General features: G+C 43.2%; 1 protein-coding gene across 9 annotated transcripts in view; it reads right to left on the bottom strand.

Annotated features, from left to right (window-relative positions):
- sulf2a (sulfatase 2a) overlaps positions 1-19,782 on the bottom strand; it is a 45,797-nt gene that overhangs the window by 10,693 nt on the left and 15,322 nt on the right. For 6 of the 9 annotated variants that reach the window (XM_035947804.2, XM_023269509.3, XM_023269513.3 and 3 more), the window contains exons 2-3: positions 16,113-16,181; positions 363-624 (exon numbers count right to left, since the gene is read on the bottom strand). In XM_035947804.2, coding sequence (XP_035803697.2) covers positions 363-558 — 196 coding nt within the window. In that variant the 5' untranslated portion in view covers positions 559-624; positions 16,113-16,181. Of the gene's footprint in view, positions 1-362; positions 625-2,210; positions 2,334-12,559; positions 12,581-16,112; positions 16,182-19,782 lie in introns of those variants that run through there. The other 3 variants (XM_055010970.1, XM_035947806.2, XM_023269511.3) reach the window with 3 other exon arrangements.

The raw sequence follows: 19,782 nt of genomic DNA, 5'->3' as shown, positions 1-19,782 counted from the left end.
GAGGACAAAGGATGTCACCGAGGCCATTATGCAGCCACTCCAGTCCAATACGCCGCTAAAGGACTTAAGCGGGTAGGGAGATGGCCAGGGTTTGGCAACCAGACAATGGAAGCCATGGGCCGCCCTCATTTCATGCCAGCAACAGAGGAGTTGGCAAAAGGAGCACATGACTTTGACTGGGCCAGTTGTTGTGGTGCCAAGAGGCAGCATTAGCCTGACTTTCCCTTGCTGATGCTGTTGGATACACATGGACAGAATATCCATACCAATGGGACATGGAGACAAAGCAAACAGAGAGAGACAGATGCACGACCACATAGTAAACACACACAGCAAAGTGTCAATGCAGAAAACCATCTTACCCAGTTCTATGTCCTGGTCATCAGTGAGAATGAGAATGATGTTGGGTCGGATGTTGTGAATATGCCGGTCCCTCTGCAAACGAGTCCTGAGACGATATCCAGACAGGTAGCCAGAGCTGTGGGCCTCGGGAAGGACTCCCACCAGGACAAGAAAGAGAAGAAGAGGGAGAGGGGCAGAGAGCCCCTGCCCTGCCATCACGCTATCCTACAGTCACCTCCTCAGCTCTTCGTTCAGAGAAGAGTCAGCAACTCCTCACTCAGCCTGAGAAACAGGACACGGAGGGCGACTGATAAGAATAAAATATACAAACACATGCATGTACACATGGACGCACATAAAACACACTGAAAAATAGCTGACGCAAGCCTTGCACAGCCATTACAGGGTGCTCTTCCATACAAATGCACCCGTTTGGGCTGAGCTCAGCTCGTTAATCAATCATTAATGATGCATTAGAGTGGTGTCATTGGCTGGTTGTAATGATCTCTAGTGATGAGCACATGGCTGCCAGGCTGGGGCTAATGGGCCTGGGCCCAGGGCCAGCTCAGGCCTCACCTCCCCCTGAGAGGGTTAGCGTAGATGTGAGGGATGTGGGGAGGTGGGGTTGGGAGGAGGACTGGGGGGACAGAGGTGAAGGAGAGACAGGATGAGAGGAGGAAAATAAAGACAGGGGTCAATGAGCAGGGTGACAGTCTGGAGAGAGAAAAAGACTAAAGAAAACGCTGACTTCAAATTATACCCGGTCAATACACAGTGTGTACCACAAATATTCAAGTATCTGTGAAAATGAAAACAGGAAAAATAAAATGTGGCAACATCACTAAGTAAATAAAAACAAACGGCTGTTAGAAGTGCAGAAAATTACAAATTCTGCTCTCCTTACACAAGTTTAATACAGCAATTAGAGTCAAGTACGTGTTAAATTGAGCTTTTTCTTAATTAATCTCTACATGCAGTTTGCTAAAATTACACTTCAATCCTATCAGCTCTCTAATAACTCATCCTCATTAACAATATATCCCCTCTGAGTTTACCATGGCAACTGTTGGTTAAACTCCCCTGCAATAACAGCAGTTGTTACCTGTAGTGTGAAATAAAAGCTAGAATTACAAAGAAACTCAAGGAACAGTGACTGCTGGAACTCATAGAAATAAAAAACAGCAGTAAAATCAAGAGCACTGTAATGAATTTAAATACATTATTTGATGTTCAACGAAGTTCACTTCATTTAAAGCTCATAAAAGAGAGTATCATTTTGCTGTCCGTTAACACAAGATACCACATTTCACATCAATGAGAGAACACACTTTTCAATGAGCATCTCTTCTTCATATGTTTAGTATTCAATTTATATTTGACGGCGAAGCAGAAATACTGAAATGTTGTGTCTAATTTATGATGACACATAATCAGAGAAGCTACACACCACAGTGACCATAATCGTAAACACAGTTTACAAGCAGCAGCAGCATCAGTGTGCCCACTGAGATGCTCCACTGTCACGCAAAGGTGGGGGTTTGGGTATGTGTGTTTGTGAGTCCACAAGGAGTATGTGGCCAGAGAAAACCCTGTTTGAAGATGACGACAATAACAACAACACAACGGCAAGCTCTGTCTTTTGGGACTGACACTCCTTAACAACAACCTGACTGGAATACAGCTCGACACGGGGATAAGTAGGAACAAATAAACAGATACACACATGCAACTGTGTCTGGACGCACACACACAGCTGAGACAGTCATCAAAGACAGAATGAAGAACTCAAAAGCATGAATCTAAAATGTATTAAACATTTAAGGAACAGCTAATTACTGAAGAGGAACTTTACTCCTGTTAATCTTTACCTCTCTGCAGAGTCACAGCAGATGAAACAAGTTTGAGCTGAAGGGAGAAGAGCTCCTCTCTAACGCAAAGTTCCCTTGTTCCTTTCTGGTCTATGCTGTTGTCCAGATTGTGCTCATTAAGGTCCTCCCTATCGCACAAACGCCCACACACGTCCTCCATCTTTCTCCATGGCCCTGCTTTGCAACAAATGCCTACACCTACACATGCAAATACACACATGAGCATGTGAATACATCCATACACACACAAATAAAATGTATAACAGCAGCAGTGTTTGCTCTGGTTTCCTGCTCCCAGAGCATTTGGTTCTCCCCTGGAGGAACACATGAGCTCTGACCCGGGGCGCTGTGCTGTTTGAAATTGTCCTTGCTCCTTTTTCATGTTCTCTCCCTGCCTGCATCCCTCCTTCACTTCTGGCATGGGATGAAAAACAAGGCACCAGCAACAAGGAAATCCACAAGAAAGAAAAAATCCCAATGAAAGAACACACATTCAACCAGCTCCGTCTGCATTCATCAGTGAATACCTTTCCACCAAAATGGATTCCAGGACATCTACTGTGAATAAAGAATAGCTTCCGTGTGCTGAAATTAAGATAATCCTTCCCCACTGGCTGCTGATTCAGAGTGGTTTGCGCTGTGGAAGGTAGAGTACTTGCCTTTGATAGTTGTTTATTTGCTCAAAAAGCTGATGTGGGCAAAACCCATTACGGGAGGCTAACAAATATAGCCCTGACTTACAAGAAAACATTGAGTTCGATTTTTCACGCTGATCTATCAATAGCCAAGTATGTAAATGTTGTGTTATTGTCATACTACCGTGATGGATACTTCCTGACATTACTCCCATGAGGCCTCCTCCTTCTCCCTGATACTGAGGACTAATTGGATTTTCAGGCTTTTATCAGCTCTAACTGACACATACAGTCCTTTCTTTCCACTTTGTTCTCTCCTTCTCTCTTTTATCTAGCCATATTGTTTATCTCTCCGGGTGGCAGATGCTACATGAAACCACAAAGAAAAAAAGCAGATGAAACCAGAACGTCCACACAGACAGAATTACAGATTGAAGATGTGTGGAAAAACAGAAACGGACAACAGTTAGAAAACAGCAATACTTAGCAAAGCCTTTCTCAGTCTCCAACAACATGACCAATGCGATGGTTTGTACGCATTCATAATGCAAAGCAAGCCATGTTGTTTCTGTAAACTGGGATGATGTAGAGCTCGTTTTCCAGACAGAGCTCTGCCCACATCAGCTCTTTGCACTTAGTGAACTGCGAAAAGACAATGCTGATTCAGCCCGATAAGGCAGAATGAAAGGGGAAATTTTGCCATTTAGACAGAAGCACAAGACAACATGGGTAAATATAACTCTCAGCAAAACTCATTAAAGGCTGGAGGCTCGGAGAGGAAGGCTGTGGGAGTAAGCTGGCAGAATATGAGATCATAGAGAATAAGCTTCTATAAGCATGTATAAGAAACAAGGATCATCTAAGGTTACATTAATGCCAAGTGATGCCTGGAAGTCAGAACCGAGAAGGAAAGTTTTGCTCTTCAGTCATTCGCTTGTAAAGAGGCTCTAAGAGACAGCAGCGCTGCATCACCAGATAAAAACTTAATGCCACCCATCTTTTATTGATAAGACTGAATTATAAATGTAGTGACAACAGAGCTGGCCATGTCACAGCATGGGCATGATGGTAAGACGGTGGCAAGAGAGGAGGAATGAAAACACACACCAGATCGACAGACAGATACGTTACACTGCCCAGCAACACACATCTGTACTTTAAGTATCCAGTTCAAGAGAGGCACTGAGGAAGCTGAGAGAGTACTTGATAAATCTTCCAAAGACTTTGCAGGGGTGTTAATGTGCTTTTTCCCTATAAATAAAACACCTTGGGCTTTGAAACAGGCACAAAGTCTGATTCATCCAATCTACAGCCTCCTGGGAAGGCACAAAACACAGACAGAATATGAGAAAATCGAGGGAAAAAAACAGACATTTATTATATATTGAAGGAGGACGAGTCATGGCTTACACTTGCAATTTAATCAGCGGTGTCTCATAATGCATATGAAATATGGAGGCAAAAGCCCACAAGCTTGAAGCCAGACTCCTGGATTCTCTATCACAAATGTTCAGAGAAAGATTGAGAGAAAAACATGGAGAAAGTGTGAGAAAGAGAAAAAAACCTCTAGGCGTACAGTCTGGAGAGAACAAAGACCAAGCGCTTCCATTGCAGATGGATTTTTCCAAAACATGAAAACCAGATACACAGACCAAGGCTTCCATATAAAATAGAACACCATGAAACAGAATGCGGTAGCAACGAACCTCCATATCTACTCTGTGTCGTTCTTGACACAGGAATTTGCCATCCACTGTACTCTAGTGCTGAACAACATAAAGGAAGTGGCCAGGAAAGTGTAAATAGACACATCCAGTGCTGAATGTGGCCTGCTGCAACGCTATCAAGCCAGTCCCTTTGGTCATAATTGAGGCTGGCAGGGCTTTGCTAATGTGTGAGGTTGTTCTCACTGGCCCGCCTAGCTCTGAACAGAATGTGCAAAATCTCCAAGGACCCTTGAATTTACCAACAAAAGTTGGTATTCAGATGCAAATCATCCAAGGGCATGCATCTATGTGAGAGTAACTTTTTCTGAGAGAAGTTTACTTGTGTGTGTATGTGTGTGCGTGTGTGTGTGCATGTGTGTGTGTTCATCTATGTTTGTGTGTGTGTCACTGAAAGGAGGGGTTTGCAAATCTCAACACTGTATGGAATGCCTTTTTTATGATAATAAGAAGCCATGGTTTGTTGCCATCCCTCATCTATCTTTCTCTGCTCGCAAATCTCTGCTCCACCACCAGATTGTAGAGAAGCACAGCAGCAAAATTATTGCTTTCAATCGGGCCTGTCGGTTTCAGATATGTGAAAAATATATTCTTCAGATTCAAATATGACCTATATTAGCATTTTTGCACATTTGACCCTGCAGTTGCGGTAGAGTAAAACCTGTAATACCAGGGGGTAACAGAAACAATTTGTGAACACAGCGCTGGAATATCAGTGCCTTCTGAGTTGGCATGGTGACCTGGACTTAAATACATATTCAGGAGCCACAGAGCACCATGAACAACTGGAGTCCTGCTTCAGACCGCCTGGTGGGCAAAAGGCCAATAATTACTCTCCTTTGGTCTCTACTTAATATAAAAACACATTAAAAAAACTTTAACGCTGAGGGCGCTGCCACAGCTGCAGCTTCAGTGGATAATTATCTGTCGCATATTAACTACAGTTGGGTTTCTACCCAGTGACACAGTAAATGTTAATCACATTTTCAGATAATCTACAAAATAAAATGCAAAGCTATGCGCGTTACCATCCAATACTGTTATGCAAATATTAGGAGTCTGTTCATCAAGACAATCAGTAGGTGGTGTTAATTCTCTCGTCAGTCAGGTGTGATGTACCTCTGCAGAAGAAGAGAGCACCGTGGGATTATCAAAAAATGGAAACCTTATTTATCCTCTCTGGGAAATTCAAGGTATCAAGTAGCTCACACGTTACATATAGATAGATAAAAGCAATGTACAAAAGAGCATTATATAATTCAAATAGCAACAGTCAAATATCAAACGAGGTAAAATGAACCACAAATGTTTTAGCATGATTGAAAGCTTGGTCGCACATGACAATAAGAGTTTTAAACAATTATTATTACAGCTATGTGTTTTTGGAAGGGTTCTGGTAACAGCAAAAAGTTGAGAAACATTTAGGTCACAAGATTTCTGTATATCATCACTTCTGTGCAGCATTTTCTTTCATATTGTCACAATTGCTTCACAATGTCATTTGGTTGGTCTATTAAATGATTTATTAGCTACCCGTGATTGGCTGGGTTCATAATCCGTTAGTGCTCTTTGGGGGTGGCAATTTTTTTGGTGGATTTTTGTCATTTTATTTTGCTATGGTGTGCCTCGTTCAGAATTAATCTCTGTAATTATCTCACCTCTAGAGTTAAACTCAAAGTGTGCGCTAATTAGAATCAGCAGTTGGAGTTGCGTGGGTGAGAGTTAGCCGCACATAGCTGCAGGAACTTTAAAGTGGACGATGAAAAACGTGACTAAGTTACTGTCATCAGCCACCTAGTGTGTAGAGATGTCCAAATTCAGCATAACTACCTAAATGTTGTATACTGTGTTCACTGCCTCAGAAAGGGAAGTAAAGGCTTAGTTTATGCAACGTTGTGTCTCCGCAGAGGTGGTCTGAGCAGTAAAGGCTAGTTAGCATCTAGGAGCCTAACTAGAGTGAAGACACACTATCAGTAGAGGTCTACTATTGTTAGGAGCTGGGGATTTGCGAAGGTAACGCATTACATGTTTACAATAACATCTATAGGATAAATAGCGATGTGTTAAGAAAAGACACTAATTTATCAGAGTTAACTGATACACTTCTTGTTAATGATTTGTAAACTCTAGACTGATTTTATTCTGTGGGGAAACCCAACATCAATCTTTCCTCTGATAAAGATTCAGATTGTACACTGAGATAAGAATCTGTTCACAGACAGATCAGCTGTCAATGTGTTTGTAAAACCAACAGAGAGAGAGAGAGAGAGAGAGAGAGAGAGAGAGAGAGAGAGAGAGAGAGAGAGAGAGAGAGAGAGAGAGAGAGAGAGAGAGAAAGAGAGAGAGAGAGAGAGAGAGAGAAAGGAAAGACGGAGCAGAGTGTAATTAGATTTTAGCCATTTTAAATAGTAAAAAATAGAAAATCAATATGGAGGTCGGTGTTGAGATTGTGGTGAGTCGCCACAAATAAATCATGGTATGTGAGACACCGATCCAACATCATCAGAACGCTGTTTTAAATAGATTCAGACACCTTCACAAATACATCAGCAGTAACCAGTTGTTGGACTCGGTTGCCGTTTGGAGAATTTCAACATATCACCCAATCCTAATAGGAATGTTCCCGCTTTGATACTGAGTGTAAACATGGGGAATTTTAAGCAGTTGCAGCTTATGATGCTATCGCAGGAAAGTCTTGCTTTGACTTCTGCCATAAGTATCCATGTAGCAATGCTGCACTCCAAATCGTCTTTTCAACCGCTGACGGCTAAACTGCTGGCTTGTCAATTTTTAATGTTGCTGTGATGACACCTAAAAACAATTACTCCTTTAACAGGTCAGCTTGGTCCGTCCAAACTCTGCTTGATAACCCTGAAATCGTATCCAATAACACTCCAGCTGGTCTTTGGTTTAAAATAGCGCCTGCACATTCTTTTGACAAATGTGCCTTTACTTCCTAATAACTAACTTTAATAGTCGAGAATGACAAGAGATAATGCCAAGGCTGATCCCATTCACCAGGAAGATTTAATTTAGATTTCCCTCAGGTTCCGATAAGCTCAGCACTCTGCAGACATTTTAAGATGACAGTCAGAACCTGCGCAGTAATTTTCTGTTCGAATACGCAGGCACAAAAGAGCAGTAGTTAGACTTTAAAGTGAGAAAATGAGATTTCTGCTGCGATGAATTGACTCAAGTGTAAAACATTTCCTTCTACAGTTACTGTTAAACAGTTTTTCTCTACATTTGTGTTCTTCTTCTTGTTTATACATAATATTCTCCTCTAACCTTTAATACCAAGTGGAATGTGCTGCTCAGACACTGAAATACGAATGTGTGTAATTTTAGCGCTTAACACATCATTAATCCTGCAGTGAGTCTGTTGCTCTGTGAAAAGGGGTGAAGCCGTGACTTGTTCTGGCTGGAAATCTCTCTCTATCTTTCTCTCACACTCTCTCAATTTTATCCAGCAATAAAAGAATGCTTTTTCTTTTGCATAGAACACAATATTTATACGTTAGCAAGGCCAATAAATAAGCTGTTCTCCTAGTCTTTTATAGAACTTGATTGGTCTGCATAAAGCACAGACCTAAACCGAATACCACCTTCAGGATGACTTATCACTGGCCGACCTCGTGCTCTCGAAGCTGAATAGGAAAAATTCTGTGTAATCATGGTTGAAAAGCCTCATGAAGTTTTCACAGAAGAGGGGAGGCTGTGAAGCCAGCATGTTAATTTTAGAATAAAATGTTTAGCAATCACATATGGGTGTTATTTTGTGGTCTACAAATTATGGCCGTGTGGTGTACCTCTTCCTTAATGATTTTAAAAATTCAGATAGGGCAAATAATATTCATGAAGTAGTATGTAAGCGAAAGTTACATGGAAGTAGGGTAATAAACAAACAAACTGATAAATTATAAATGCAAACACATGCACTTAGAGACTGTTCTCAGAAGTCATTTTCTGGTAGTCACGCTATACTTTGGAAGACTTCCTCATAGAGTTGCAGCTTAGTCCACACCCAGACAGGCAAAAAAACCCATCTCCATCTCTGCAACTCCATAATCCACAGGGCCCATTATCTTTTAAATGGTTTCAACGCATGAGGGAGAAAGTGATGGGAAGCTGGGTGAATAGTTGGTGGAAAAAATAAGAGGTTGAGGAATAGACAGACGTAGACAGAGAGTGAGGGAGAGAGAGGTAGGAAAAGAAATAGATTGTATGATGGTGTCAGTTCAGACAAAAGGCCCAGTCATGATGTGCCCTCGCTAGAGAACAAAGAGCTCTGACAGACTCCCCGGGTCTGCTCTGTTGACTATAAATGTACACACACAGTCACACACGTAGGCAGAGCGACAGACAGACACACAAACACACCCACACTATGCGTATCAGACTTCAAACTTCTCTCTCCAACAAGAGGACATAAAAGGAGAGAACCACAGTTAGGCTAATTATCTCTGAATCTGGAGGAAATGAACAGCATCATATTGTTGTATTGTTCTCAAATTGTTTGGCCCAGGCAGCACTGGAGGGACATTACACAGCTACTGTCTGTCTTTCTGTGTCCTCAAGGTTTAACAAACTAACTCAGTGACGATATTTCCCATAATGAGTTTGGACTGCAGCCACAGCACAAATAACAACCTCAAAATCTGCTGCAGTGGGGATGTTTTGGTGACTGAATTCAGTCTTCATCCCTTAAGAGGCCGGTTTTTCACTTTCATTCACACACGTCCACTTTGCACTCGCTCTCCGTTTCCAGCGGCAACCGAGTGGCATGTAGGGCTAGCGTGGTGGTCCGCAGGTTTTTTAGGGGGCTGCAGTCAGGGTCCATGGCAGGGTCATGGCATTTACCCCTCCTCCCCTGCACCCCTGCAGTACGCTCCATGAGAGCCCAAAGAGAACGCGGAGGTGTTAAAGAAAACACAAACAGAGCCCTGATTGTGCCTGACTTAGGTTCAACCCCCCCAGCCCCACCTCCAGGGGTTTAAGATTGAGAGAATGAGCAACTGTCAATGGTGTTTTGTAAATACGTAGCTGTTTTCACTTCAGATGGGTTTATTCAGACGTCGAGGGGAAATGTGCCTGCTTTGCAGTCTGCGAGTGTCCTTGCCTTTCCTGTCCTATTCAGGTTTGTATGGGAAAGCCATTTGAGATGCGTCCGAAAGAGCGGCATAGTCGCCAGCTCCTTTGACACAGGGGTTGACAGCTGAAACAAGTGAGCAAGCTGGTGGACAGGGCAGCCTGCTGAGTGATGACTGTTTCTTATTGGCACATATTGACCAGAGGCAAAGCCCCCCTACAGTGTGTCACATCTCAACTAAATGGATTACAGACAAATCAGCCGGGGCCCATTGTTCCACCAACCTAACTACCTCACTGAGACCTCAGAGCAGCCAAGTGACTTCTGTATGACATTGTGTAACTGCAGCACCAAACATCACTCAAAACATGATCTACTAAGATGTCAGTAATATTAATAATGCTTGACGAGAGGAACATTACTGGAATGCACACAGTGATATTTATCTGCTCGCTATATTGCAGTTATCACTCTAAATAATGTTGTGTGCCTCTAGTTTGTAAGCTGCACACACTTCGGTAAAATTAGATCTTGTTCCACAGGACTCATAGGTTTTAAGCTGTCATCTGTTGTGTTTTAATTACATGCCATTTCTCTCCCATCATCAAATTAGCACCTGCAGTAGGGACCGCTCCTAATGGCCCTGACTTAATGATGATTACAGACAATATCGGTTTCAACTTTCAGTAAACAACTGCCGCCCGCCTGCTGAATAAATTACAGGCAGCTCAGATAAATCAATACACTAGCTGGAAGTTACAGTTGAGCTGTTGCAGAAGTAATCACTTCTGTAGACTTTGGAATCTTTTACACCACTGATAAACAATGGCTCTTGAGTACTCAAAGAGGTCCTACACAGCAGAGGAATGTTTTACCGAAGGGTGACTGGGGTCTGTGGGTGTAGTGCGGACCATCTTATCTGGTGCTAAGCACACCCTTGGGGCTTGGAGAGGCAACGACTGCTTCTTTACTTCTTCACTCCTCCCATTCTCTGTCCTAAACCCCCCCATCTTTGCTAGCCGGCTTTCTCCTGGCACTTTTGTCAGCGGATTACTGGGGGTTTAGAGACGCACACAGTGATCCCTACCTCCCCTATCGGAACCACACAGGGGGTTAAGACGGGAGCACAGAGGGGAGACCTCAACACAATGAACCGAATTACAGAGGCTTTCTATGTATGGCCACTTATATTCCCCCCATTTGCTCTACTCAGAAATCACCACAGAGTGCTATTCAGTGTTTATTGTGTAGTGTATTCAGTGTGGTTTTCCCAGCAGGAATCTTGGGCAATATGCCAAAACCAAGATTTTTTTGAATCTCTAACACCTACAGAGTTCACCAAGCGTGTTTTAACAGAACTCTTTGTCTTTTGTTCAGTTTAAACACAAACATGTGTGACTGTCCTTGTAATCGTCTGCGCTGGTAACAGAACGACCAACACAGAGAATACCCATAGCAAACAAACGAGCCTCGGGTGAGACCGCAGTGGTGTGTAACTGCACACACTCACTACACACAGCCCATATCATCCCTCCATATTGCGAGAGAGCACAGGCTGTCTTCTCCTCTACAGGTCGGTATCCATCTCTCTCTGCCTCGTCCCTGGGACAGCTGCCCAGACAGCCCATCTGTCTGTCCTGACCTGTGTTTGGGACCATGGGGGGAGCCTAAGTGGCCCATGAAGGGGGTCTCTGGCATGTTGCCTACCCGGTAATGACAGTTAAGCTGCCAGCGGCTTGCCTAACGGCTTTGGAGGTCTCTCTGTGGTGCTACAGTATTGATATTGTATTGGGTTGCAAAGGGCTTGGCAGCCTTTTAATGAGAGCTCAGATTGATCAGGCTGTAGTGGCTCTCTCTTTACTGTGGATAATGCTTATTGGCTGTCCCTGCAGGCCTGACTTAACTCTGATCTGTGTTACTCACTGAGAATGAAGACATACACTCATACACACATGCAAGCATGTAGACAAATAGTAATATTAAATATGCCAGAATGGAGGTTAATATTAAATATTCATAATTATGTTGAACACATGGCTATGATTGTGTTTTAGGGAATTTTCACAATCCATTAAACGGAACTCATTACTAGCCGCCGGTGCTTTGGATCCATATGTCTCATTCTGTGTCCAGTCAATATGCAATGATTGAGAGCTGCTTGACTGCACTTGACTAAACTTTAGAAAAATTTAACCTGTTTATTTATTAGTCATGTTTAGACTATTCAAGGGCAAAAGTATTTTCTTTAGTGCCAAACATACCCTGACTCAGACCATCATAAAAGCTCTCACATCACCTGTGATTGGTTCTGCTGTTCTACAACAGCTGAAACAAAATATAACCATTAATGGACTCAATCTGTCTCCAGAGTGATCAAGTTTGAAATACCACCAAAAGGAAATATTTTAAACATTAAATCTGCTTCTAAAACAAACAACAATTCACATTTGTTTCATTATATGCAGCATTAACAAAATTAGATCAAATTGCTGTAATCTCAATAATTATTCCCCCAAACAGAATACTTGATAAGCACTTTCACAGAAAAAATGCTAAACACATTTTTTTTAGTAAAGAGAATAGTAATATAAAACAAATGTCATGAAGTAAACCTTAAAGAAAAATCAAAACAACATTTAAATATTTATTTTGCCACATGCCACATGCGCATACATGCACACTTGACTCCCTGACTCGACCACTCACACACAAGAGAGAAGGGAAAAATCTTTTCCTTTATACTGAAGTTTAATGTGGAGTCACTGATTGGACAACAGGTACGCAAAGGTCAAGTAAAGAAAGAGAAAATCGTAGAGAGTAAGAAGTGAAAGAGATATTTAAACCACCTGCCTGTCAGCCTCTATAATGGCATTTCACCTTTTCATCCCTCCTCCTCTTTACCTGCCTCCACAGGCTCATGTCAAGGTCACAGCAGTGGTCTCTGGGACTTGACTCTCTCCTATTAGCCCTCCATTAGGCTCCTGTCAAAAAAGGCAGCCAGCTGTCGCGCCCCCTGTGGTTGTGATCATGACCCCCACTCAGCCTCTGGACCCCCCCTGGGATCTGTAGCAGGGAAGTAACAGGACGAAGGTAGAAATGAAACCCTGCTCGGTGCTCAGAGGAGAGGACATTGTGATTACTTTTCAGTGGCCTTTACTACTGAAGCAGCCGGACCATTTCACGACTGCGCGGGTGATCGGTCACACTGAAATGTGACATGAAAAAATTCAAATGCTGAATATTGGATCGCACGGGTTGAAAAGGTACATGTTTTGACTTTGTCCTTATCAAAATGTGCTCTACACACAACCGACGGCAAGCTGCTGGCCCTCTAACCGGCCTTGTTTCTCTGTTTTCTTCCCCCTCTTCAATTAAAAATGAATTAGCAAGGCCTTGATCAAGTTCATCAACGTTGTGTTGTAATTAGTGCGTTGTCAGAGCACAGAGCGCGGCCCTGTTTCACTAATAGAGTAATTACCACACCGTCAGCCAGCTCTTTGACCTCAACCCCCACACACCTCCAGACCTTCCTATCGCACCGTCCTATCAACTCAGACAGAACATAAAGCACCAGACAGCAGACAGCACAGGAGATATAACCAGTATTTTCAACCATGGAGAGATTAACAGGCATCTATACCCTTTTACTGCGGATCACACTGAGCAAAAGGTCAATCAGATTCATGAAAGAACGCTGTGGATGAATGTCTGCATTTAATGAACATCGTATAGCACCAAGATCACTCCTAAACTCTCCTACATGTGGAGTAGAAAAGCATTAAAAATAAATGAGGGAGCAAAGTCAATTCATGATGCACATAAAATGGCCAGTAAATTCATAGGGTAAGCAGACAAGAGAGGGACAGAAACACTACATTGCCTTGGTTTAAGGAGGAGAGAGGGACACTGTTTTACTGCTGTAGAGATTCAATTAATTATGTCGTCTTCATAGTTAAGGGAGTGTAAAACACTATAAGCTAAAGACACAAGGCTTCAACCAGAACCTCCACCAGCTGTCCCGTGTTTTTCTCCGAGTGGCCAGTGATGGCATACTTGGTGTCATCCTGTGTTTGGTAAGCTCCTGTTTAAACACAGCTGTGATTAAAAGCTATTACAGCAATTATCTTAACGGCAGGAAAGCTGTGGACGGGAAGAGAAGAAGAGGGCCTTTTGTAGAAGTCAGATGAATGCTCCTTTCAGCACCATCGCCCCAGATTGCTTAAGTTAGATGAGTGGTTATGCAAGTGGGCAGAGGAGATTTTTTTTCTCAAGTGTAGACACACACACACAAACACACACAGATACACACTTTCGTCACAGCCAGCCACTTCCTTACAAATAGAGAGCCGACTTCCCAGCTAGCCGATGGGAGCTGACACACAGCAAAAGAATGAGCTGCCACAGTGTTGTTACTATAAAGCTTGGCCGGAGAGCCGAGTGGCCTCACTGTGTGTGGCGCCGCAGGTTGGCACACTCACAGGGGGCTTTATTGGGGTGCCGTCCTGAGCGTCAGGCAGCATGCCCGATGTTGACAAAGCCTGGTATCGCCTGCTGTCAGCCCATTCTGTGTGCACCCGGCGGAAAGAATCAATTAGGCCGAGCTCACAACAGAGCACTTTAATATTTGACTTTTAATCAGTGGGCAGAAGGCAGGATGGGAGCATGGAAGCAAGCTGGCAGTTTCCGTCTTGCTGATGTGGAAAATGAGGGTCAGAAAAATGCTCCAAGAGCCCTACTGTGTGTATCACATTACACAGGGAGGATGTGAAGAACCTGCCTGAGGAGAAATTGCCACCAAAAACAGGCAAATCTCCTAGAGTGTTAAGAGAAAATATTCCTTTGTCACTCACAAGATATCAAAAACACCTTACGCAACCGGCTGCAAGGAGTAGGGGAGAAACATCACATAACTCTTGTTAGTAAACAACCAGAGCTCTGTGGAAGGGACAGTGGTTGAAAAGAGGAAAACTGAATTGATGAGGTCTTCACTCAGTGCATGAACTGCGCCTTTGAAGAGTTTCTCTTGAAGACTTTTGGTTTTTATCCCACATTGCCAAAGGCCTCCGTCTGCCAGCAAGAAGAGGAGGTAGAAAGAAAGAAGTGAATGCTGTCCTCACTCTGCAGTTCTGAAGTGGAGATCAGCCCTCAAACAGAATATCTTACCAAAGGCACATCATTCACCTGTCTGCTCTTGCTCGTGTCACAGAGACAAGAAGGAAAATGAGAGTTCAGCTCCCTCAAATGCTCTGTCAATAAAAGCTTCAAACAAGGCATATTTTCTTCACAAAAAACAGTAAACTATCACAGCTATATTAGGAGCCTTTGCAGCAAGTCGTTTGTTAATCAGAAAGGAGTGCTGATTACAGTCCCATATACTGATGTTTTCACAAGTAGTAATGAGTCAGCTGTGCACAGCTGTGCACATAATATGCCCACATGTGCAGAGAGCTGTTTCTTCTGCTGCTATCCAACTGTTCACACAGGATGACTCTGATCACAGCAGCAGCACAAGCATGCTACTGGTAAGCAGCTGACAGGGCAGTGGCGACACTTTAGTGCCTCTAACTACTAATTTAAAGCACAAAACATGGCCAGAGTTATCACTGCTTGTTTAGTAAAGACATGAAGCTAGTTTACAGCCCAAAGCCACAGGAGCTGAGGGCAATTTTTCAGCTATTGATTTAATAATTTTGAGTTTTGTAACTGCCTCATTAATTTTCAGAACTATTTCCCACAGCCCCATCTCACCCCCATTCTCTGCATCTTTCATTTCACTTCTCTTCGGAACTGCCATTTGGACTGATGGCCACTGAGGGGGCATCTGCTGTGGCCACAACAGAGCCTCAACACCCACAGGCCTCTTTGATCAAAAATTCCATCTCTGTGGGGCCAACAATAACCATCCTCTTATTTGTGCACAACAAAATCCTAATCACTGGCATGCAGATCAAATGAGATGATGCGGTTTTCAGACTGACTGAAACAGCGTGATGCATGAGTCGGCTTTGGAGGTGATGAATCTATCCCCCCGCAGTAAATAAAGTGTTGACACTAACTGTAGCCTGCTGTGTTGTTTGTTTCCTCAGGGATCTGTAGATTCCATGGTAACAGGAACAATAATCAGGCCCTGACTCATTTGTGCTCAGATGGAGGAGTGATACCCAGAGAAGTGCAAAGATAGATATATATATATAAAGGAGAGAGTGCTCAGTTAGGTACTGTAATTACATGATTTAAATAAAAAAACATAAAGACACAGCCTTGCATGCACTGACCCACATCCTTAAGTCAACACATGCAGAAAACCAAACACCTTGGAATCGTCCAGTAGCTATAGAAACACAACAAAATCTTCATCCACACATGTACATCAACTCTCTATATTAGTGTGAAAGGAAGAAATGAGATAGCAGACGGAGATTTCACTTTATGAGTGAGAGGTGAGCAGTCTTACCTTCCTTTCTAAACAAGTTGCCTCTGATGTTCTCCTCTCCCACAGATATGAGCCTCTGACTGCCAAGTTCTGTAAACAAACACAAAGTCAAGAGTGGATGAACACTTGGAACATAAACAACTTCAATTTAGGAGCTCCAACAGAGCATGACTATCCCATACCGTTGCCATTCCAGCTAGCTTTTTTTTTTTTTTTTTTTAAAGCTTTTTAATTATGAATCATGTACACATTCTTGTTCATCCATACTTGATCCAGGTCTGCTTTGTCTCTGTCCTCCCTAACAGATGCCATAAACTGTTCTGATGCCACTGCCAGACATCACTCCTCCCTCATACATGCCCCGAGGATGGTGACACATCTGCTTTAGACCACAACACTGTGGCAAAGTGTAGGATGCAGAGAAAAAAAAGAAACGTACAGGTCACATCAGTATTCACACAAGATAAAATCAATATTTGATTGATGATGTGACGCCTGCAAAACAGGCACTAGTTCAGGAGGGGGTTTAATTAGACCTGTGCCAGAAGCAGAGGGTAAACATTATCTAATTTTTAACATAATTACCTCTCACCCTCCAGGACATTTTTAGCAATAGTGATAATAATCAGTTTGTGTTTGTAATACTGTGTAAGCAGTGCTCACTCTCAGTCAGGCAGAAAAGTAAAGCCTTACACTGCTTTAAAGTAGGTGTTAGAAGCAGCTGAGGTAGAGAAAAATAGCTGTTTTCACCCAGCTCCTTCCATCAAGCTGTCATCTAACACTATCTCCATGTCTCCAAGTGCCGCTAGTTGTGATCTTGTAAGCGACTAGACCCTGTTCTGTGCCTGTGAAGACATGTTGACAGGAATGGAGCTGACTGATCCCTGTTTTGATTGGACAGGTGTCAGTGTCCAGCATGTAAACATCTGAGCTGAGCCACACAAACTTCGACATCTCGATAACCAGCCTGTGAAATCTAGACCTTAATCTCTCTCACATACAGTCTTTGATGAGGTGTTTTGCACACACCAATATGGTGATGCACACATGCATCCAACCGTTTGGTATGTGCAGCGTGGCTAAGAATACGCTGGAGGACCTTATAAGCCCACTGTCATCTCATTGCCAAGGCACGTCTCTGACCCCAGCTGCTCTCTGCCCGAGCCAGCACTGCCAGCCACTCATGGGCATCAAAGAGAGGTGAATCTGGACACCTGTGCCTTTCTATCTGTCTCTGTCTGTCCATCTGGAGCAATAAAAAAAGCCAAAGAGCCTCATCAAGGCTTTCTTGGTATATTCCTAGATAGCTTTCCACATAACTGACATAGGCATTCAAATGCGAAGGAAACAATGACGAGCAGCAACTTCAGCTGTGTGACAACGACACAAAACAGCGGAGACATCATTTATTTTGACAGGATTTTACTCGGCCAAAGATGACATCCACATAAACTTGCAGCATTCAGCAGACACAGCAGGCTGCAAATGGCAAAAGTGATTTACTTTCTTTCTATCTCGCTAAAATAAAGGAGTGACAGATTTAATATAAATAAGCAGAGAGGGGGAGGAAGAAGGGAGGGATTGGAACAGGCTGTGGGTGACAAGGCAGTGTGACAACCGTGGCAACCGAGAGAAAATGCGACACCTGGCCTTGTCCTTGATGTGAATAAGAGGATGATACATCAAAAAGTGACAGGGCAGAAAGATGGCTATTACCCAGGCAAAGAGCAAGATGAAGAGGAAGAAGAGGAGAAAGTGACTATTTTTACCGGTGAAGTAAAAATACACCAGGGGTTCGTTTAATACTCCTTTCAATATGGAGTGTTTCATTGGTTGCAACGATCTCCTGTTCTTGCTAGTTTTACGACAAAAATGTAAAGACATTTCCAAGCCATACGTTCACGTGAACAAATAAAAACTATAGTGTGACTGTTTTCTTTTTCACTGAGATAAGTCGGAATGAGCTGTCTGTTCAGGTGGATACTGATGAAGTTTGACCGAGAGGGTAAATGAGCAGCGGCCCGAGGACGTGTTTTCTTTGATTTGATGCATTTTCCCTGTTGGAGAGGAGGCTGATTGATTTTGGTGGGCTGGAACCTCGACTCTGCCTCTATTGATCCCTTATCCCCAGCCCTGTCTCTGTCCCAATTAAGAGTTCACTAAGCCACCACTCCTAATGAATACCACCTTCCTGCCAAGATCTCAATGGTACATTCGCTACACTGTCTCCTGTGCTTTTTCACTTCATTTCTCACTTCCACCCACCACTCCTCCACCCCCATTGCTGCTATTTGCTCAGTCACATTCGATCAAAAAAGATGGAATTGATCTACATTCATGATGAGGTAGCGTTTGTGGGGGCGTGGTCAAGGTTAGTAAAGAAATCCCACAGTTCTTTAAACAAAAGCCTGAGGTAGACAGTGCAAATCTTTGTACATCACTGCGAATCAATTGCTTCCCCAGCAGCCAGATTTTAAGGATTAGAACGAATTGAGCTACTTTGGATGTAGAAATCTGGGTGTCAGGCGAGCGAGATCAAAAGATTCATTAGATGAGAATTAGATCAAACAGAGTCAAAGTTGCGAGGACAGAGACAGGAGTGTGTAAGAGTGAGAATGAGTGAGAATCCAGACGTAGGAGCCAAAAAGCTGTCTAAGTCAGAATCAATTTAATTGTCAGGTACACACAGATACAAGGACGCTGCCTGCCTGTCTGCCTCACTCCAGAGCGGTTGGCACGTCAATCTCTTGATCTGCCCACCTTGTGGGTGCAGTCAGGAAAAAAACAGTTCAGTCACGGGTTAGTTGTGCCCCGATATACCCGGCCTTCGCTGCTGTGGTGGAGTGAAAAAATCCAATTTCAGAGATCTGTAATTCCATAAACCTTATTAGGCACAACAATGGCTACTACACCCGCAGGGAGAGGCATGAGGGAGGGGTGAGGGTGTGCAGAGGGGCAGCCAGCTCCACTTGTGACCAGGCTGAATGCGGGGATGGAGAGAGGGTGACGAACACAGAAATGAAGATTAAGGTAGAGTTGGAGTGGAGCAAATCGGGGAAATGAAGAGACAGAGGTGTTCTGGCTCAGCTGCACTTCTAGTAAGTTACCATGACAAGGTATACAACATGATGAAATGAGTGACACGCTATGATTTGCAGGGTAAAATTTCCTACTTGCCAGCCAGTATTTGCAGTAATCTTCCTCACTCTCGCTGAACTCGTGTGCGCTTTACCTAAAACTCACAAAATTTTCTGATGTCTTAAATTTGTCATAGCTCTTGTTTTGCTTTTTTTTTGTTTCTTGTCCTTTTTTGTTTATTTACCATATAAGCTCTTCTTTGCTGGAAAAACCAGGGCAGGTTATGTATGGATTCCACAATAGGACAGAAGATATTTTAGTTGGTTTGGGGTAGCGTGTCCTACCATCACTGCATCCTGTATTCATTTAATTGTAGCATCAATGGGCCACTTAGTCTGCTGTTATCTGAATGCTCTCATTGATTGTTTGCCTAAATTCAGGGCAGTGGGGTGTGTCTGTTTGTTTTGCCTTACTAATGGACAACATCTCAGCACACACCTCAGTTACAGCAAAGCCGAAAGCAAGCAGTGGAGGAAACACGGCCATAAAAGGGAAAAACACGGACAGAGATGAGAGGAATAGACAGCAGATTGATGGATAAAAAACACTCTTC

Source organism: Amphiprion ocellaris, chromosome 5, assembly GCF_022539595.1.
Source record: "Amphiprion ocellaris isolate individual 3 ecotype Okinawa chromosome 5, ASM2253959v1, whole genome shotgun sequence".
Lineage (NCBI taxonomy): Eukaryota > Metazoa > Chordata > Actinopteri > Pomacentridae > Amphiprion > Amphiprion ocellaris.
This window is presented reverse-complemented; position numbering and strand designations above follow the sequence as displayed.